The 22921-nt window shown below is 35.9% G+C and overlaps 1 protein-coding gene across 4 annotated transcripts; it reads right to left on the bottom strand.

Moving 5' to 3' along the window:
- Nucleotides 1–15490: 15490 nt before the first annotated feature.
- On the bottom strand, nt 15491–22455 carry LOC132036829 (phosphatidylinositol 3,4,5-trisphosphate 3-phosphatase and protein-tyrosine-phosphatase PTEN1). 4 transcript variants are annotated; one of them, XM_059427221.1, is made up of 9 exons: nt 22083–22455; nt 20315–20636; nt 18804–18980; nt 18515–18628; nt 17809–17997; nt 17084–17320; nt 16421–16522; nt 15817–15977; nt 15491–15728 (listed from the first exon to the last, which is right to left on the bottom strand). In XM_059427221.1, the coding sequence occupies exons 2-8, from the start codon at nt 20600–20602 to the stop codon at nt 15831–15833; spliced, it is 1254 nt and encodes a 417-aa protein (XP_059283204.1). In that variant the 5' UTR covers nt 20603–20636; nt 22083–22455; the 3' UTR covers nt 15491–15728; nt 15817–15830. The 4 variants fall into 4 exon arrangements, with proteins under 4 accessions (XP_059283204.1, XP_059283202.1, XP_059283201.1 ...); XM_059427219.1 differs by having other exon boundaries at nt 15491–15977; nt 22278–22455; XM_059427218.1 differs by having other exon boundaries at nt 15491–15977; nt 22083–22454.
- Between the last annotated feature and the right edge of the window lie 466 nt (nt 22456–22921).

The raw sequence follows: 22921 nt of genomic DNA on the forward strand, positions 1-22921 counted from the left end.
AATGGGAATTCTTGTTTCTTGAATCCTTTTATAAATAGGTTTCTTGTTTCTTGATTTATATTATAGTAAGGATTTAATTTCCTATCATTAGTAGGATTCTTATCCTAGTTCTAGTAGGATTCTTGTTTTCTTTATTATTTTCCTTATAGAATAGGGATTTTACTTTCCTTGTTTTTAGTTATTTCCTTTCTAAAGTAGAATAGGGATTTCTAGTCATAAAATAAGAGATCCCAGGCCTTTATAAAGGGTTCTCATGACTTGTAAGGGAATTCATGTTTTTGATATAAACCCTAGTTTGCAATAGAGTTATTTTCTCTATTTGGTGTTCTTTAACCTTGTTTTTGGTTCCAAGCAAGGTGGTGATAGTCTTTACCTTATTTTCAGTTGCGTGTGGTGTTTCTTTATCACGTTAATTGATTTCAAGTGGTGACTTAGGAGTTTTGTAGGTTCTTGATCCTTCAAGAACACGTTTCTTGAAAACAAATTCGTTCTATTTCATACCCAGAACCCTAATTTCCTTTTCATCATTTTACCCTCAATATTTACTTGTTTTAAACGATTCAAGAGTTATTTTTCATAGTTTAGATCTTCATCTTTCACCTCGTTTTACAATCACCTAATTCCGAGACATATAACTTGAGATACGTCCGTTCTTGAAATCTATCCACTAAATCGCTTCAAGAACAAGATCCTGGTCGATTGGTTCTTTGTTAACTCGAAGAATCACATCAAATTCCATTTTGAATTTTCACTATCCTCCACATAGTTCACATTATGTTCAATCATACACTTTATGATTATCCGGTTAAGGATAATGTTTGTGAATTTCAAAACAAAATGTTCCTTAAGTAGGATATACTGTAATGACCTCAGGTGTGAGGATTAATTGAAATAACTACAATAAAAATCACTTATGACACTGATTCATGGAGTGATCCCATAACGGGTCTATCCAGTATTTTGTTCTCTGACAAATACCTATGAGTTTAATTTGTACCATGCACATAATTATCTCATAATTATCGATTAAGCTCATACTAGTCTCTTACCATTATAATTAAATTATAAATGATTAACTACGGATATATATATTATTATATGTAACGTGAAAACAATATAATAGTAAGAAATATAAATAAAACTTCTTTTATTAATTAAAAAAAAAAACATAACTAACAAATAAGGTCCATACAATGGCCTAGAGCATAACCACCAACAGATACAATGTCATTGTAAATATTTTTTAGAATGTACATCTAGAGGGAGGCAAACATATGCATAGATTTTCTGCCAAACGAAGGCCAACAACGTGAAGAAGTTTTGTGAAGTGAGAAGATACACTCATGAAAATGAAAAATAAGAAATAATTTTTTTTCCAACATACCAAAAAAATAAAAATAAGCGCATCATGGACTAGAATAATTGATTTTTCTAACCAGTTCCATTACTCTCGTTATTATTTTCCTTGTGATGCTAAGGTATCGAATCACTAAATTCATGTCCAACGATCCACCTTTTAAGAGAAATACTTGCCTTTTCATAGATAATTCTACCTTTTTGTTACTAACATCGTGGTAAACTTTAATAGCAGGGACCTTTCTATAATAATTTTACCAAAAAACCATAACGCACAAAATAATGCATATATCACATATTGTTATGCAATCAGAAATCTTCGTACCAATGTAAGATGGTATGCATGACTAAATTGCTTCCTTCTCCCTCATTTTGTTTTGTGATTTCATTAAGACTAAACTAGACGTGCAGTTGTGAGTAATTGTGCACTATGAGGGATGAAAGTATATCAGTGGGGCAATTTTTCGCAATGCCACAAAACACTTGTGGGGCATAATATCGCATACGCACATTGTTACACCTCAAAAATTTTCGTGTCGTTCATGTTGTAAGTAAATTAACGCAAGCTCGGAGAGGTCATGGAACCCTTATAAGGTTAAGAAATACTTTTAATAAGTGATAAGTAAGTGTCTAAAGGTTTCAGGATCAAGTGAAATGAAGGAGTTAAGTTTGTCAAAATTTTTGGAAAACTTGGCAGAATTTCGGACAGAATTTTTGGTCCAATTTTAGGGAGGTGTATCTTCCAGAATATGAGGAGTTATGGAATGCATAAACTATGTAAATTGAAGTTCATTGAGTCTAGTTTCCAATGCAACAAACCGTTCGTCGATATCACATCGGAGTAGAAAGTTATGGGCGTTTCAAGTTGGGCTGGCAGAGGCCCTTCGCGAACGCGAGCCAAAGGCCTCGCGAACGCGAAGGCCAAATTTAGAGTCGGTGGAGCCGACTTTAAAAGGGTATAAATACACCCATCCACCCCATTTTTTTCATCATTCAACACTTCCAAGAGCTCCAGAAACATCTCAACACATCCCCTAAGCACTTATAGCCCATTAGATTAAGGATTCATTAAGATTACGCTAAACTAGTTCGTGGAAAGTGAATGTTCTTGCTTCTACTTTATGTTGTAGTGAGTTTGGTCTTGAGGCAAGTTGTGAGAATTGAAGTTCTTCAAGTATAAGGTATGTTCTTCATCTTGACTTTGATATTGAGTTAACTTTGGAGGATTTTAATGGATTAAAGTGAAGGAAAAACATAGCATAAAGGTTGTAGTTTGTTATGTTGATGTTGTTGGCTTATGGATTGATTTTTGAAGGAAGTTTTGGACGGATTTGTATATGCTTGTCATGTAGTATCTTGATTATGTTATTGTTGATCTTGTTAGTGATGTTTGGGAGTTGTTTTGAAATTTGGAGGAAGTAGATGATATAAGGGACATGCTGCCCGAATTCTCGTAACCCGAATTATCCTTCGATATACAACTTATCTAAGTTGATGTATGAACATGATGGAAATATGATTAAGGATATATTTTTCAATATAGGTTCGGGTGAAGGGCAAGCATCGGAATAAAGGATTCTTTTGAGTGGTGGCTTAACGAATAAGGTATGTAAGGTTTTCGCTATCGCTTTCCATGGCATGAATCAATAGAACCCCTAGCGTGTATTATCAATCCATTCGATTCTATTCCTAATTTTCCTACATTTTACGAAATATATACTCCCTCCGTCCCAAAAAGATTGTCCTCTTTTGACTTGGCATAAAGTTTAAGAAGTAAAGGAAAACTTTTGAAATGTGTGGTCCAAAACAAGCCTTCGATATTTGTGTAACTGTCAATCATCTCATAAAGTTAAATTGTTTCTAAATATATAAAGGTGACAATCTTTTTGGGACAGACTAAAAAGGAAAGGAGGACAATCTTTTTGGGACGGAGGGAGTATATTTTACGAAAAATACGTATTTTGTGAGAAGTACAAATATTTTATGAAAGATGCATATGGTTTCGAAAATCCCTATTTTTACGGAATTTTTGATATTTTACGAAATTAAGTAAACGTTCCTAGCTAAGTCGTTCATTGACTCCTATTGAATCGTCCGTATACTTTATGAAAGATCCTTGTGATGTTAATGTGAGTATTATCATTTGAGTCATTCCTTGGCCTCGATATGTGTCCCATAATACATTCGGAGGTATAACGACCTTACGTCACTTTGAAAGGCCCAATGTCACTTCTTTGACTCCTCATGCATTATATATATATATATATATATGTGTGTGTGTGTGTGTGTGTGTGTGTGTGTGTGTGTGTGTGTGTGTGCGCGCGCGCGCGCACTATTTTACTCACACAGAGTCGCGCTATAGTCGGCCGGGTACGACACGTAGATGCAACCACTTATCAGTTGAGTATTCACACCAAGTCCCATTAGGGCCGGGTACGTTATGATATGATGATATTTTCCCAAACGCTGGAAACCTCGGACGCAGGGAGGATGATGATATACACACCAAGTCCTGAAAAGGTCGGGTATGTTTCACACTGAGTCCTAAAAAGGCCGGGTACATTTCACACTGAGTCTCGAAAGGGCCAGGTATGCTTCACACCGAGTCCCACTAGTTATGCATGGCTTATTGTATGGTTTCAGATGTCAAAGGTTACCAGTTATAACTATTCTCCCATGTTTACATATATATTTTACTGATGTCATTACATTCCTGCCTTACATAATTAGTATTTTTATCCGTACTGACGTCCTATTGCACGGGACGCTGCATTTCTTGCTGTAGGTCCTGACAGACAGAGCGGAGGACCTCTTCAGTAGGATTGACAGCTCAGCGACATCAACAAGTACCATTCCTCCGGACTTGCTTATTTTGGTATATGCTATGTTCACATGTTACTTTTGGATATGACGGGTCCATGTCTTGACCAGTATGTCATGTATATGTACTCTTAGAGGCTCATAGACACAGTGGGGGTATAAAGATGTTATGTATGGCCTTGTCGGCCTTGTTTTGGGTTTTGATATTCTCTTGATAGCCTTGCCGGTTTTATGACATTCATGATGATATAGCGGCCCTGTCGGCTCGCTTATGTATATATATATGTTGGATTATTGCATATATCTGTATTTGGGCCTTTTCTGCGTGCAGGTGTCATTCGTGTTATATTATATGATATTCATGGTATATGTTACGCTAGGTGGTTGTTGACACCTAATTTTTGACCTCCCGTAAGTCATTTTAACCACTCGGGGTCCCTGGGAAATGACTAAATAAGCTGAATATCTCTAATAGCCTTAAATGATTTTTACAAAAAATGCCCAGATCAATATTTCTTCCTTTTAAATTAGTAAAAGATTTTATGTGCATCATGTTTTATTTAGAGAATGATAAATGATTTTTCAAGATATTTGGTTGAATTATTTAAAACTATTTTGTTTGACATTTCCCTTTTATTTTCCAACTCTAAAATTTGGATAATTTAAATAGTTTAGGTAATTGATTATTTACCTTTTATTTACTACTCCTTTCCTTTTTATAAAAAATAAGTATAATCACCCTTTAATAATTTGATTACGCTATATAATTAATTTAATTATTGTAAAAAAAAAACTGAGCCCCTTATTATATATACTTTCCTTTTTCTTTCTTTATTTTGCCCGGATCACAATTAGTTTAATTGTTATTTCATTTGAAAGAATTAGCTTATATTTAAAAAAAAAATAGCGTGTTGGCATTTAATTTAAAATATTATGTCCAAAATTAGATTAAAAAGCCGTAATTAAAATAAATACGTTAGGCCAATTTATTAAAGTTTCAGGTCCATCAATTAATTAAACCGACCTTTGAATTTATTTCTGTCTTTTCTTTATTATTGTAAAATACGTGGCAACTTTTTTTCTACCATGGTTTTAATCTTCTTTAATTATAATTAATTAATAATTAGATATACCTAGCATATACACCAAGTAAACACACATATATATGAGATATATGTGTATACACAAGAAAAAGGGCCATTTTCTTTTCAATTTTTCAACTGGACCAAGCCCAAGCCCAATGGGGCTGACCCGGCCCAAGCCACGGATGATAAGGGGAAAAACCCCTTCACTCGTCATATTTCCACGACCAAATGACCCCTTATCTTCTCTCCCTTCCCTTCCCCTTTCCCCATACCCTAACCCTAGCGCCGCCAGGCTTCGTGCCTTCTTTCTTATGCCAAAAATGGAAAAGTGGCAGAGAGTACAAGGCATTACAGCCTTTGTACACTCCTCTTGCATGATAAACATTAATGATTCAACGATTTCTCACTCAAAATTGTTCCCAAACACGGTATAGGTCGCTTTCATCTTCGATTTTCCTTTTAGTTTTTAAATTTATTACACAATTTCTGCATTTGTTCTTTATTTTTTGCTATTATATTGTTGTATTTTGTTCGATTCTTATTGATTGAGTACAAGTGGGCCAGATCGAGTAGAGCAATACTCAGATCTGACCATGCATTCTTGAATCTGTCAATTTCCACCGTAGATTTTCGTTTGCAAAGGTGATTTGAACAAGAACTAGTTCAGCCCACATCAATTTTTTATGAGGTATTCACAGCCTATAGAACCCCAACCTTCAAACAAAGCAGAGGTTTTTCAGAATAGAAAAAATCAAAGAAAGCTAGAATTTTAAGTTAAACACTTGAAATATAAGCAAAGTATAAGTTTTAGACTCAAACGAAGACCTCTTGGTCTGGTTTGAGTCTCTTAGTCGAAAATTTATTTACTTTCTCTTTTTTGTTGTGATTGAGTTTGAGTTGGAAGCACAAAAGGCTTGTGAATCCATTCTTGACAAGGGCTGCACCGAAAAAAGGTAATACCCTGCTCCCTTTTACATTCTTTGTCGTTTTATGAATTAGTAGTTAAGTCAGTAGTCAATTTGTGTTGTTAGAATGTCCTAGTTGATGACTTTTGTAGTCCTTTTATATTCTTTGTCATTTTATAAGTTAGTAGTTAAATCAGTAGTTAATTTGTATTATGAGGATGTCCTTGGTTGGTGACTTTTGTAGTATGATTGTTGATTTAGGCATTGTTTAGTAAGCTCTAGAGTAAATTCCTTACAAAAATTGCAACTTGGCAAAGGTGCTATGTTTATATGTTTAATCTGGTATATGATTATTTGGTTTAAGGGGGGATGCCTTAAATCAGTACTGCAACTTGGCAAAGGTATTTAAGGTTGTTTAGAATCCAAAATGGCTTGTGTGGACTTGAATTTTGATAAGGATCTCAGTATACTATCAATATGTGTTTATTGAAACAAGAGGGTCTAGTTTAATTAGGAAACACCTAAATTGTTATAAGGCTGTTTAGGGTACTAATTGGTTTGCATGATTGTTCAATAGACATTGCTTAGGGCTAGAAAACCATTATGACACATTTGTGGGATTAATAGTGTAGTGTTTGTATCATGGCATGATAATACCCATTCTCAAAAAGGGAATTCATGACTTAAGTATCTCTGGTTCTGTTTGAAGACTCCTTGACTTGCCTTATTGAACATATCTGAGACTGCCATTAGTTGATTTGTGATATTCTCCTTTTAAAGTAAGACTACCCTATTCCTATCTTACCATGCTTAAGTGAGAATCATTTTATAGCAGTGCCTAAAGAGTGTGTGTGCAAATGTATCATGTGTTCCATGGTTGATGCTACATTGTTGTACCAATGCTTTAAGTTTGACCCTCTATGTGATTTGTCATTTTCTCTACTAGCTTGTTAAACTTTATAAGTCCGCAATAACTGTTTTTGACTTTGGTAAATATGATGAAAAGGACTAGAGACACAGGCAAATTAAGAATTCAATGTTTCACTAAATAAGGAATCATCCTGCTCTTTCTGAGAATCTGACTGGCTTATTGTTTCAGTTCTGAAAACAAGTTAAACTAAAACAAGATTAACAGCCTAAGATATGTTTTCTTTGTTGGGAGATTAATATGCTTGGAGTTTTACTTGACTATGACCTCTTGATCAAACCTGACTAATGAGAATAACCAGCTATTTGTTGACAATGTAAGTTCAGAGTTAAGAGGTCCACTCAGTGGACTTAGCCTTAATGACTAATCATTATTAAGTTAGAGGTTTGAATAGGCAAATCATGGATGGAACCATAATTAGAATGAGCCTAGGAAGGTATTGAAACAAGACTGTTAGAGGGAAAAGAAGTCAGGTTAATGATGGATCATTAGTTGTTAAAATGACATTACTCTGCTAATTCAGTCTATCAGAATTTGACTAGGAAAGGGGGGGGGGGGGTGAAACTACCTGAACTACCTTAAACCTTATGCATATTCATGAGAAGAACTCTTTCTAAAGACTAGATGAGTAGGGGATTTGAGTCAATCTTTTGCTAAGTAATTACTTCTTTCAGAATTGGAATAGAAAAATCTAAAATGCTTACCATGTGACTTGTTTATGAAGATGCCATATTGTTTCTTTGCACCTGCATGATAGCTTAGGGACTTGTTTCATTTGCCAGTTGATGTCTATCTTTCCTCTTTCCTCTTCTTTTTCCTTTCCTGTGAATCTTGTTGTGCCAAAAACTTAAAGGTTTGGTCTTGTTTAGGTAGTAAAGTACTTTTATTAAAATGAGAGTTGGTTCATGGACATTTGGCAGTTTGCTTGTTTGAATCCCTTTTTGTGTTCTATTTTGAAGTTTCTGAATGTTTCAAAAAGAAAGTAACCATACCATACCTAAGATCAAATTGCCAGTCTAGCCTGTGCTATTTAGTCATGAGATTCCTCACATGAGTTCTATTGAAATGTAACTAGCTTAAGACAAAAGATGGAAATTGGCCTGCTGTCCATTATTTGAATAATCTGTGTTTGGGCTGGACCTCTAATACTCTGTCTAGATGTTCTAGTTATCTTTGTCTTCTTGACTGCCTCATGCTCATTTTCTATGATTTGGCCAAGTAAAGTTTGTAATATGACATAATCTGTTGGATTCCTAGGTTGATCTAAGTCAGTTTTACAAAATAATCTAATGAACTTGTTGATGGCACCTTGACTCATGTAATGATTCTATATGGATTTTTTGGCTTCTATCCTAATCTTGGCCTAAATGATCCTGTCTATTCATAGGTCTAAGCATCTGAATTGTTTAAGACATTTGTTTTGTAAATAAATCCCTGGTAGCAACTGTTCTTTGTGATTAGAAAAGATTGAGTATAAGCTAAAAACCACATGGCTTGGAAGAGTCTTTTTTCAAAAGGTGCCTTGACAGGGGATCTAAAAAGGGAGTGATCATGGCACTGTTAGATTAACCCCTCTTGCCCTCTATATAAAAGGCACCATGGCACTTTCATAAGCCCATGGTAGTGTATGCTGATTGCATAAATCTTTCAAAATCATGTGGATCTTGTTGCTAGGACCCAAAAAGACTTGGCTAAAATCAGACATGCATTGATAGGTGGCTTAGTGAAAGCTTACTAATGAACCTAAGAACATCTGTTGCAATGATCTCATTGAATACCAAGGGAAGAACTTAAAAAGAAATAGGAAATTTGAATAATCAAGGGATTGAAACTGAAATAGAGTTGTTGAGATTGTTGAAGATTATACAGTTTTGAAAGGAACATCACCCCAAGAGACAAATGATTTTAGGCACATCCCTTTTGTATTATAAGTGTAGCCTGCACATTCTTGCTTGGTGCCCTCCTCTTGTTTGATCCAATTGGGACCTGGACTTCACCTACCTATCTGCCATGGTTCTTGTATTTTAAGTTTGAATTAAAGATTAGCCTCTCTCTACAATGGTACCTGCCTGCTCAGTCTATACTTGACCTTTGTAAACGGTGACTTGGGATGCATTTCTTTACTTACTAGGGTCTGTTTGGTCCATTATATATGTGCAGTTTGTAATTGAACTTCATATTGATATTTTCTATGGCTGTACATTTTATATATATAGGAGCAGATAAGTTTACTTGGTATGAATCATTCCTAGCCTAAATACAATGCATGATGAACCTGCTCCTATTTTCTTGATGATTAAAGGATAGTGATGAATGTAGGAATGAGGTAGTGTCTTGTTTCTTAAGAGAGTTATATTTGTACTCTATCTTGGGATGAAAGCCAAAGCTGTTCAGTGATATTAGATCCTAGCTATGCACTTGTGATTGATTGTGGTAAGGTTGAGGACCACTTGGGGTTGGCCAAACCTTCCCCAAGTGCCTGCCATGCCTGGGGTTCGATAACACCCTTTGGATCTTGTGGGACATTGGGAACAAGGAGGGTGACAACCACCCTGATACCACTCCAACATACTCAGCCCACACATCACTATCGCATTATGGAAAAAATATCATGCTAGGATAGCTTGGCTACTTCTATCTCAATGTTATTATCATATGTGTATATCTTCCATGTATATTAGGATTCAGTCTAACCGATTTCCTTCCCCCCCCCCCTCTCTTCGCACAGCCACTTGGGCCGGGGATACAACCTCCCTATTGGGCCTAAGACCCAATAGGACAATTCTTTCAAAACTCCGCCAAGTACGAGAAAAAGGGAAGCTAATATATGTCCATGAAGGCCCAACCATGAGTGAAAATGGTTAAGGGGCTTGGTACACCCCAAGTTTTGTTTTTATTCCTGTTCTATGATGTGTTTGTCTTCATATTTGCATTTGTAAAAACTCACAACATTATTGGAAACCAAATGGTTGGAACTAGACGCTTTAGGCAAACGGTACTTAAGCCGTTTAGTTGGACTTTAGGCCCTTTTTGCGAATTTCCAAAACCCGTTTTATTTTTCTCACTTTCAAAGAGAATTTCTAAAATAAAGCAAAACAAATGTTTTCCTGCAAAGAAACACATTGGATTTAGAAACTCGAGTAAATGTTAGCACCTAATCGATTTTTATCAAAGTTATTCATCAAAGTTTTCACTTAGCATTAAAAGGGACACGACTCTTTTAATAAAACCAATTTGTGGAGAATAATAACAAAAAGTTTTTTCGGGTATCATGGTAAACTCAAAATCAAATCAAAAAATGTATATTATGTCCCGCTTTTAAAACTGGCATGATTTTGATAAAATCTAAACCAACAAAAAATTGAGTTTTGGGCTCCGGCCCACCAAATTGCTACGAGACTAGATTTAAATTTCAAAAATTTGGTCTTGGGCCTCGTTTGTAAGACCAACACAGATAAATTTGGGGCCAAAATCCATTAATGCTTTTCACCAAAAAATTATTATCCTTCCATCTTTTGAAAAATAGGTATAAACTCATAAGGTTTTAAAACCCCTCGAATAAAAAATATATAGTCGGATGATGTCCTTCGTAAATTCAACTTGTTTTGCGGCCCAATGCCGGATCGAAATAATTTCTTTTATACTAAAACGTCCTTTAATAGAAGTAATAGGTAAGGGGTTCTTAGCGTATGTATACGTTTAACCCGAATCAAGTGTGGAGTAAAGCATGAACTAAAAAAGTATATATACTTCATCACAAAACATTTTTCCCCTTTGCAAAAGATCATTTATCCTCATATATAAGAGGAAACATATCTTTGATGTATGATAGATTCAACCTTAAATTAGCCCATATATAAGGGAACTACACTCAATTTTTTCAAAAAGGAGAGAACTTGATATGCAAATAATAAAAGACAGATTTTTGCGGGAATTAACACTAAATAAACAGTTCATGCAAATACCCACACATTGGAATTCGAAGGTCAACCGTATAGTACGGATCCTTAATACTAGGGTGCCTAACACCTTCCCTAGGGGATCACCAGAACCCTTACCTAGAACTTTGGATTAAGAAGGATTTTTCACGGCGAATGAATAAACCCTTCAAAATCGATTTTTCTAATTTCCTAAAGATTAGGTGACAACTCTTTTAAAACAAAGTCCGAAAGAGCACCAATGATTTCGTAGTAGCTTTCTCGAGCGCTAACCCCGCCCGCGAAAATGCAAACCATTACAGTGGTATCCGACCTACGGGCCGGTGCCCGTCATGCCCCTCAGTGGGGTGTGACACACATAACATAGGCAAAGGATTTAAAAGTTGTCATACTCGATCAATGTAACGACTCGTTTGGTCGTTATTGCGTTTTTTTACCCTTTTTCCCTTGTTGACTTTTCCCCTAGCTTCGTTACAACATGTTTGACTCTTGGGGATAGGTAGCGCGATTCCCGAGATGAGCGGGATTGATTTGAAGAGTTTAGTACCCTTAAGGTGAATAAGCGAAAAAGTGTTGACCAATAGTTGACTTTTGGGTAAACAGACCTTTTTCAAAATTCCGTCGATTTCGTGAGGTCCCGAGGGTCGATTGTGATTTGGTGGGGTATTCGCAATTTCAGTTTCTGAGGCATTTGGGAGCGTTTTGTACCATTGTTTGGAGCATTGGTTTTGGCCGTTTGGGGGTTGACCTAGTCAAATAGACATCCATTGGGAATTCCAAGGCTACAAGTGAGTTCGTAGCGTGTTTTTACATATGTTTGCATGTCTGGTTTGTATCCGGAAGGCCTCGGATGGATCTCAGAATTTTGGGTGAAACTTGGTGAAAACCATATTTTTTACGGTTTCTGATGCCTCGCCGCAGCAGGACTAGTTGAGCCTCAATGGGGCCTGGCCCGCAAATGCAAGGTATAGACCTTTTAATGTGATCTGCCCCAGCGGATGATTCTCAACTCAGGTGAGATTGCTGGAGCGGATGTGGTACCGCGGGAGCGAGTGTCGCTGAATCAGAAGGTATTAAATGTCCCATTTCTAACCACTCTTTCCCCATTCCCAAAATTAAAAACCCTGAGTGACTTAAGGGCAATTTGAAGAGCTTTCAGATTTGTTTCATCTTAGGGTAAGTTTCTTTTACCTTGTATTATTTTTATCTACCTTCCTAAGCTAGAATCTATGGTGGAAACTAGTGAGACTAGTTGGAGAAGATGAGTTTTCAGCCTTAACTTTGATATTTGAATCCTAGGCTAAGAATATGAGTTTAATTGATGAACTTGGCTAGTATAAACATGGAATTTCGTGAATTAGTAGATATTAAGCTTGAATCTCTAACTTGGATTGAAGAATTGATTATGGATAGTTAGGGTTTATTCCTAATTTGGGGATTTTCTCTTAAATGATGATATTGATCACTAATTGAGTTTAATTAGCAATTGGAGAGTAGAATTGAACTTCTAGAACGTTGGATTACCATTTCCAATCTTGAAATTTCCGTTTTACCCTCATAGGTCCGATCTCCCTTTTTTCTATAGTTTGATTTTTGACTTGAATGAATGTATTGCAATATGGGTATCGTTAATCTCCGTTTCTAACTTAGATTCAATAATGACTAGACTTTGAGTATTCGAAGGCTCTTCGGAAGGGCAAGGCTTGCGTTTGACAGTTCGTGGCACCAGCTCAGTATTGAGGTAGGTTACGGCTTACCTTTCAGTTAGACTCCAATTAGCGAACCATATGTAGGAGTTAGTTATTGATGGGAAAAGCATGTTAATCCTTTGGGTATGAAGTTGGGATGGATACTCTTAGGTTGGTATTATTGTTGACTATGTGGGCTTGTCGCCTTGTTAGCGTGATTTGGTTTGTCGCCATATGTTGGGCTTTTCGCCCATTTACTATGTTGTGTTTGTGATGCATTCATCTCTCACTTATCATGTCACTTATCATCGGAAAAGGAAAGGATAATGATTTTGGATTGGTACTGTGATGTGTGTTTATGTAAAGATACGAGTGACATTTCGATCATGATTTACACTTGTTATTGATATCACGCATAACATTCATACATATTTTACATGATACATTGATATGAACTGTGACTTGGTACTGGTGATGATAAGTGAGAAAGGAAACATTCGAGATTCCGAGTGCCGCAAAAATTGTGTGTACAGGTTTGATATAAAAGTCATCTCTGGGCTGTCTGCGGAGTGGCTGGTATTGTGAAAGTCATCTCTGGGCTGTGTGCGGAGTGACTGGTACATAGACTTTACGGCCCCCCCCATGGGTCATGACTATCGAGACGTGGAGAATTTCTATCCGTATCATATGTGTACGGTGACAGGCAGTTGGCCAGTGCATTTCATTGCATTGCATATGCAGTCATACATACTTCGTTCATCCATATCATTGATTCTGCTATGGCATTTACATCATGTGTATTGTTCTTGATCTTGGATTGTGTTGTGATTTGTACTTGGCTGTCTGCATGTCTACCTTTCGTTTTCTTTCTTCGTATATATGTGAACTAATTGTTATCGGCCTATGATACCTACCAATACATGGTGTTTGTACTGATACTACCTTACTATACTCTCTTCTGAGTGCAGAGTTCGTAGCAGGTTCCTCTTCCGCACCTCGTGAGTGATCCAGAGGCTCAGTTTCAGAAATTCTAGGGTGAGCACTTGATGGAATCTATAGCCCGGAGATTCTTCTATCTTTTTATCTTTTTTTTTTTTTTTTTTGTATTCTGAGACTTATTTATATGTCAAGACTTGTAGTCTTCAGACTTATAGTACTTAGTAGCTCTTGTACTGCGACTTGACCAGATTCCTTGGGTAGTTGTTGTATTTTCGCACTTATATACTTTATATGATATGGAGACTGCTTAGAAAGTTTTGTTTCTTTTGGTATGCTTAATTTGAATGTTGAATAAGGGAAGGGTTCGCCCACCGCGGAGGTTAGCGTGGGTGCCCACTCGACCCACCAGTTGGGTCGTGACAATCAAGGCACAAGAAAAGTGATTAGCTTGAGGAGTAGACTGTACGCATAAGATGACAGTCAATGACCCGTGAATGACGACCATACTTTTAAATGGTGTGAATACAGTGGCGGATCCAAGATTTTCACTCAGGGGGTTCAAAAAAAATAACAAAAGCTAAATATAAAAAATAATGTTGTTGATGCGAATCGAACATAGGACGCTAGAGACAATTTTGAACACCCTCGACCACTTGAGCTAACTTTTTGCATTTATTCATGGTGTTCAAAAGTTAATATATGTACATAAACACTGAAAATCTACCTTATATATATACTATAATTTTTTATCGAGGGTTTACGGTGAACACCCTCGGCACCCTTCCTGTGTGCATAGAAGCAGTATGCTAGTTAGTCAAGGTCGAAGCCTGGACATGAAGTGGTTGGTAACACTGAACTAAGCCTCTGAGACAACTTTTTCCATAAGGCACAGTTCGTGCAAGAAACCTGGATAAGAGAAAGCTGACTTGTAATTTGGTTAATTGGGGCAACGCACGAGCTATTTGTGAGCCACTACCAGAGAACTTTTAATCAGACATGCAAGCGCTATCCGGATTATATTTGGTTTGGTTTTGAGATTCTTTTCTTCTTCCCATCACTTAATACCCCTTGCACGTCCTACACTCATACAAGCAAGTATATAGATGTTTCATCAACCATTCATACACAAATGAGAAGCACACAAGAACTTTTTAACTGTCGATCATTTTAAAACTCAGGCAGAATGTAGTTTTCACAGAGCCAATGGCACTAGTAAAACATTTACGGGGGACGTTATATACAACACGAACATCGAGTAGAAACACCAAAGAACAACAATTGTGAAGATCATGTCAAGGCAGAATAGATATTATCAAACTAGACATGAACTGCATGAAAAAAATGTAAATTTTAACTTTGGGGATAAATTAAAGTGTCCTGAAAAATAAACAAAGATGCAGAAAATTGGCGAAACGCTTGAGACATGATATTGGATATATGGGATAAATTGAAAGAGTGAAGGATCGGTAAAATAACCAAAAGAGATCAAAGTTTGGAGTTAGAATTGAAAAGAATCTTTAGGGGTCCCTTGCTATAACCTCCCAACGCGAGTCTATCACAAGAGGGCATAAAAAGACCTAGAAACCACGTGACCTAGATCCGAGTGAACCAACCCATACAAGAATACCCTCTTTATGCCTAATAGATGCAGGCGGAAGTCTTTTCAAAACACCAACATTTAAAAGATAATTACACCTATGGTTCATAGAAGTGGGACTAGAAAACTGAAAGATAAGGCAGGTTACTCCCTGCGAGTTAAAATGCAATGTAAAAGTTCGTTACACCATCAGTACATATATGTTAAATCCTTTGGAATTTGGGATACGAGGAATTAGAATTCAACTCTAATCTCTAAGTTGATTATAAGGATCAAACAGAGAATACAATTTGGCCCTCAAATTCTAATGCTAAATGCAACCAAAAAACGTAGATACTTATCAAATTCTAAGATATTTTCCCCCATCAGATTCTAGAATATGCATGCAAGTTTCAAGATAAAACATTAGTTCTTAAAACTGCTCGCTCGAGTTCTACATTCAAAATTATTGAAATTTCCTAGTCTTCCATCCCTGAAAAAATAGATGGCAAGACAACTGAAATTTAAAATGTACAACACTATGAATTGTAATATATAATGGATTGATAAAAATGAGCCACCTTCTTAAGTGAAATTAACAATCACTAAGATCATCCTCGTGCAACGGAGGTGTTGGCAAATAATCTCCATTCGCCGGACCAAAAAACAACTCCAAGCAGAATGAAGAACCAGTCATGGACCTACCCTTTCTCCCAACTTTGTCTAGCTCCCGTAACGAAAACTGCAGATTTTCCTGAATTAGTGGCACATCAATATGCAAATAAGACACTGTAGTAATAACAATTCAGTTAGTAAGTTGGTTCTGGACTTGAACAATTTAGCTAGAGCAGACTAAGTTTCTGGTTTTTTTCTTCTTTTTTGTGTACACATCTAGCATGCCAAATTTGTCATTAAGTATACGATGCGAAAATTTCCAGTATCCTCATCTACCATGCCAAATTTTCATTAAGTAAATGTTGGGGGACCATTTGATGTGAAAATTTGTAGTACCCCCTCTGTATATGCTGAGGGACTATCCCCGCTACGTGCTAACTAGAAATTACGATCATAAAAGAAGACGCCTGTTAGCTGTCTAAAAGAAATAGTAAATGGCTCCATACTTTCATAGTTGAACAACATACAATATTGACACAATATCTTATCCAGGAGAAAATATGTGCATACCTGCAGAAGATCATTCCGAATAAAAGCAGTATTAAAGCAAGCGTAGAAAAGACGTCCTCCTATGAGCTTTTCGTAGAATATGATACGCACGTCTCCACAGACCTGTTCATACATAAAGCCTACTTTAGAGTAGATAATAGATGCAGGTAAGGAAGAAATTTAAAATGTACTCCCTGAATCCCATTTTATGTGATAGTGTTCAACTGGACATGGAGTTTGAAATATTAATCTGATTTTTATATCATACTAGTGATGGTGGAAGAAATTATGAATGTGATGATCAAAAGTTATTCAGACAGAGAAAACATTACATCAAATTTAAAATATTTTAATGAATTTGAGTTTTTGTATATTGTGAAAGTTGTATATAAATGAAATGGTGCCAAACATTTTGGGACATTTCGAAATGGAAAAGGGGTCACATAAACTGGACTGGAGTGATTGTGCACATAAAACTTGCAAGATAATTATAATTTCGCGAGAAAGAAAGATTGCTGAAATAAGTATGTCCATCACTTCCTGGAAAATCTAGTTGCATCTTCCAACTCTAGCTCAGCTTGTCAACACAGAAAGTAATCAAAAGATTCCTTCCTAACTACTGCAGATTGTTTAATGCCATAGGTAACTTACAAATAAAGAGCGAAACTGAGTAAGGATACGTACTTGCACTGGTTTATCATAGAAGTGATCAAGACAGGTTTTCTGATAGAGCATGGAACTTTCTGTGTCCATTTGGACTACGAGACGAGGTTCCTTCTTTTCTTGTTCCATCTCATCTTCATTTCCCTCAACGAACGAATAAAAATATCGAGGGCTATAAGTTCTCTGAATACCATTCTTAATTTGTCTGCAGCAACTCTTTGAGACCTCTGCAGGTGGACAATATTTCTCTCCTGGAACCTGTTTGAGTTGTCCAGAGTGAATAACAAGCTATATCCATTGCAATGAAAAAGCCGAGAATGGAGCCAAAATGAAGACAAACACAACCCAAGAAGTCCAGAAGTCTTGTATTTGAGTAAATGCTAAGTCTGGTTCCTACTTATTAGTAATCATCTCACTGTAATTTGACCTCTATAAAATGATAGTGTTAACGAATTCTTAAACAATCAAGTCACTTAAATGATAACTACAGATAACGGGCAATAAAATGTGGGGATTGGTAACTTCGAAAATAAGACAAGTTACCTCTAAAATGGGTTAAGTTACACACATAGTGCAGTTTTTATTTATTTTTATTTTACATTATCAGTGTATGTAAGTTAAATCCTTTTGCACAACTGACCATGCATAGGATATATAAACCACACGCCTCTTATCCATTCAGCATTTTGCAATCATGAGTCATCACTGATGCTCGCAAGTAATGTTATCTGAGTTAGAGGGCTTACTCTTTGCAACTCGGATACAACGAAAAAGATGGACTCGACGTTTGTAGTGTCATATAATCTAATGCGAAGCAGCTCTCTCTGACATGACTTAGGCAAGTTGACAGTTGGAGGACCACAAGGAACACCCTTTGGAAAGGAAAGTGTGTGCTCCCAATATTTGACGTATCTACGTTGGCTTGGAATGGATACCTGTAAAATTACCAACAATCTCAAGGTTCTAGTCATCACCTAAACAAGAACAAATTGAAGATTTGCAACGAAAAGGAGCTGATACTCATCCGTCCGTCCCATTTATGTGACACTCTTTCCTTTTTAGTCAGTCCCAATAAGAATGATACCTATCTATATTTAGTAACAATTTAACTTTAAAACCCCATTTTCCCCTTAATGTGATGATTTATAGCCATATATATATATATATATATATATATATATATATATATATCTTATTTTAGACAACAAGTTTTTAAAAGTCTTCCTTTATTTCTTAAACTTTATGCCCGATCAAACACTTTCACATAAATTGGGACGAAGGGAGTATGAAATATGGAACAATTTTCTTAAGTTTTTCGTTTGTGTGTCTGCCTAACATATAATGGAAATCAGTCTTTCTAAAATTAGGGTATGAATCAGATAGTCCAGTTTATATTTCAGGCTCATTCATTACATTGTCAACAATTCCAATTAGAGGATTTATATAACTTACCCCTTCATTATTAGTTGTTCGCTTCTCTGCATACACTCGCAGAGCCTCCTCAGCTGACGTGCCAGTGTAAACTAGGTACGAACTAACCATTAACCCTGTTCGGCCTTTTCCTGCCTATACGTGTCAAAAAGCAAAAGTTAATTACACTATATTCCGGTATGGGATCAACTGATTTCTTTCTTCTCATCTTCTAAATGAAAGATGCACTTTAAAATTTAGATGCTTTGTCAAAAAAATTCAGGTATCGGAAAAGAAATGTATGTACTGCAAAGGATGCAAGGGTACATACCATGCAGTGTACAACAGCGATATTCTTGGGGTCACTTGAGAGCCATGAGTAGACATCTTCACAAAAATCCTTTATCATTTCGAGAGGAGGGACATGGTTGTCATCAATCGGATACCTCTCCACTCGGCCATGAAAATGTGAGGCATCATAAGCCTGCTCTATACATAAGTTATACACCTACAAGCAACAGCATGTAAGGTTTCTTCAAAAATCATCATTTGAAGTAGGCCTCACCAAGGAACATATTTGTAAAGCTAGTGCATAAGTTGAATAAAAAAGCTGCTACCACTGTAGTGTGTAGACATATATATATATATGTGTGTGTGTGTGTGTAAATATGAGATTCACATTTTTGGCATGTTGTGCAAGGTAAGCATGCAATCTCAATTCAAGCTTTAATCTGCCAGTTTTAGGGCGTCATGATTTGAAATCAGCTTGATTTGAAGTTGAAATTTTGTTTGGACATGCAATTTGGATTTTTTTAAGTTGTATTTTTTCACAATTTGTAAAAACTATCAAAACTTCCCCAACTCTTATACAAGTTTACCAGATGAGCGAACCAAAGTTCATAAATAAGGTATCGGAATATCCGACGCCACATCGATAAATCATATATGTCCATTCCCTTTTATGAATAAATGCTTCCACTTATATGCTATTACAAACATTCAAATACATATAATTTTACAGAGATATCCAAAAGTCAAATATATCAACAATAGTAGTAACTAGCTATTCTTTAATATAATTCTTCCACATAGTATGGACAAATTCTTAATGTCGAGCATGTGTCTTTTTTGAAAATTAAAAAGATGGTATTTTTCACAAAATATAAACCTATGGGTCAAGTTTTACATTTAAAAATATTTGAAATCACAACTTGGAATTTGAAATCCTACTTTTTGGAGGATTTGGGATTTGAAATTGAAGTTGGAGTTATGTGCAAATTTCATAAACAAACGGTTGATTTCAAATCAAACCTTGAAATTGGGTTCCCAAATTCTCTGACCAAACGCCAACTTAGCGTCTGATGTTTTCACTTAGATACAGTTATTTAGTAAAATATTTAGGTTCCAAATAAAACTTGCTTGGGTGATTAGACGTTATAGAACAAAAAGTTATGAGGTTGATGGGCTTGAAGCGTAAAGCAGGATGTGAAACGCATGCTTCATTAAAGTGAAGCGCAGTGTATGGAGAATTTAAGAAAACCCAAATAATATGAAATTAGTATTATAGTAATCGTATGGAAATCAATATAACTAATGTCAGTATCCAAAATAGAAAATTGATGTTGATACATATTAATCCAAATCCTCAAATTGAGATTCAAAGAATCAAACTACTTCTCGTTTGGATCACTTTGCGTGTTATTGTTTGGAGAGCTCGCTTCACATTGCTTCACCAATGAAGCAATAACCCCTCGGTTAAGCTATGAAACAATGACTTTTATTAAAGCTGAGGACAATAGGAAGAAAAAAAGGTTCAATGTGTAAACCGAATTATGTACTAACCTTATAATGTCCAGCATGTCTCATATCCAATACAGACTTAACCTGCCACAAAGGGTTGCGAAACACTGCTCGCACGTGTTCTGCAGGAAATGACATTGCTAAAATTCGATCTGATATATAAGTCATGTCAAGATCATACCCGCCAACAAGCATTCGCCTTCTTTGTTTCGACACCAAGTTACGTAACTTGAAACTTCTTGACAGATAATTTATCAGACTATGGTGGAGACCATTGATACTCAGATTGTCGGGCTTCTTGAACCCCTGTTTTGATAATCTTAATCCCATTTCTTTGTTCTAATCTTGAATCCCTCTGCAGTACCTGTATAAAAGTAATAAACAAAAAATTAAAAGCGAAAACACGCAAAAAGCCTTGTCGCTAAAAAATAAGAAGTGAAGCACACACTTCTTTGAGCGCACAACTTATAAAAGTTTGAAAAAATACCAAACATATATGAATCTATAAGTCCTCTCATAATCAATTTCAATTAGAATATCTCCTTTCAGCATCTAATATACAATAATGTCGATATTTAATCCAACTCCTCCAGTTGAGATTCAAATTATCAACCACTTATCGTTTGGATCACTTTAATAATCGACCACTTATCGTTTGGATCACTTTGCACCACATTATTGAAGCGCATACTAGACAAAGCTATAAACGTTAGAAGTAATAACAAGACAAAGATCACATAGCGGTTCTTGTAGCTAAAACATTGATATCGTGTCTATATGAGCAATTACGGGCATCCCAAGAATTTGATTATGTTAATCAAGTTATGATTTTATTTCATCCGGAAGGAAAGAGCAGAAATGAGTCTATTAGCTATGTTGCTCGGACTCTTCAAAGATATCGACGGGTGAGTGTCGTTTACTCCAAAAGTAGTGCATTTTAGAGAATCCGGCACGGGTGCAGCAACGAAAGTGAATAGTCCGCGCAACTTAGTCCATTAGTAAGTATAGTCATCAAGCTACATGCTGCAATATTTCGAGCAACTAGGTTAACTTTAAACTATAGATGTAAGGTTTATGGAATTAAAAACAAAAATTCAAGCAAAATATATTATGAAACAAATCCGTTTCTGTTTGTTACAACTCTGGGAGAGAATACGATTTGACAAGCGGAATAAACATATCAATCAAACAGATAAATACAGAATATAAAAAAAAAAAAAATGATAACCCCTCAACATGATTTCACTAACAAGAAATAAGACATGTAACAAAATGGGAAAAAGAATCTGTCAATATCACAACAATATGGCAAGCATGTCAAGTTTTTTCTTCACTTTGGACCAAAGTATCCACACATGAAAAATTAAGATTCAAATTCTAACGGAGGTAAAACATCTGGAACCCACAATATATGTTGCTTGGACTCTCTGATGACATTGTTGCGATCCTCCAAAAATACACTACTTTCGGAGGATCTGATATGCACCTGACGACATTTTTGAAGAGTCTGAGCAATATAGCCCACACCTACATGAAGATACGTACTTCATAATTTTCACGTCCAAGTAATTACATTTCACAAATAACATGAAATCCCAACACCATATCCATCTTTTGGGCAAAATCCCATACAATCTTTTTTTGTTTCAAATCACATATAATCTTGATTGCCAATCCCATACAATCTTTTTTTTGTTTCAAATCACATATAAGCTTGATTCCACTGCAATTTTGATTTTCCTTTTTAACAAAATGGAGACCTTAACGTTGCAACAATCAGTAGGAAAAGCCAAAATTGGAGAGGATGTACCATTCAAATTGAACATAAAGATCCAAATCCACTTGCTTTTGATTGGAAACAGACCATAAGTTCTAAAACAGATCACTTTTTAATTTGTTAATGGAAATATTTTTGCAGGTAGTAATTAACCAAATTGGTCCAAGAAACTTGTACATATAAATATTAGGTTCTTGGACCAATACAAGGGAATTGGAATATGTGCACCTCTATATCTGATTTTTTTTATGGGGGCCAAGAAGATGATTTGTCCATTTCTGGTTCAGGAAGAGAGAGATAGAGTGGATTCCTAATTTAACTATGATGATGAATTAGGAATGAGTTTTGGACAACCCCAAAATTAGAGGAAAAAGAGCCGCAATACATGGTTGCATTGTTGATTCTGAATGTAAGCACTGCCCATATATATACACACTTTTCCCTACAATAATTACTTTTGATTGTGACATTTGTGAATGTGTAATTTTCTTATCCTACCGTTGCCAATTAACCAGTTATACCAGGTTCGTTACTATATTGGCATTTTGGTATTACTCCATCCGTCCACTTTTACATGTGTACTATACTAAAAAGCATGGATGGGCATTCGAGCCGTCGGATTGGATATGAAATTTTCGGTTTGGATATTCGATTTTCGGATTGAAGAAATTACAATCCGAATCCAATCCAAATAATTTCGGATTGGATTGGATATTTTAAGTTCGGTTTCAGATTATTCGGTTTGGATATTTCGGATTCGACTCTTGAAACTTAAGGCAAACTTATTAGGAACGAAATTCATGTGTTAGCTCCACAGATGTAAATCTAAATCTTAATTGCTCAATAAAAAAAGCCTTCTAGTTCAAATTAGG

This window comes from Lycium ferocissimum, chromosome 11 (assembly GCF_029784015.1).
Source record: "Lycium ferocissimum isolate CSIRO_LF1 chromosome 11, AGI_CSIRO_Lferr_CH_V1, whole genome shotgun sequence".
NCBI lineage: Eukaryota > Viridiplantae > Streptophyta > Magnoliopsida > Solanales > Solanaceae > Lycium > Lycium ferocissimum.

Coding starts and splice junctions, on each gene's coding strand:
- LOC132036829 (XM_059427219.1), bottom strand. CDS start 20,602: ATGGGATTAAGATTATCAAAACAGGGGTTCAAGAAGCCCGACAATCTG. Junction 18,981..20,314: donor GACATGCTGGACATTATAAG/GTTAGTACATAA, acceptor TGTTGCTTGTAG/GTGTATAACTTATGTATAGA. Junction 15,978..16,420: donor TTCGGAATGATCTTCTGCAG/GTATGCACATAT, acceptor GAAAATCTGCAG/TTTTCGTTACGGGAGCTAGA.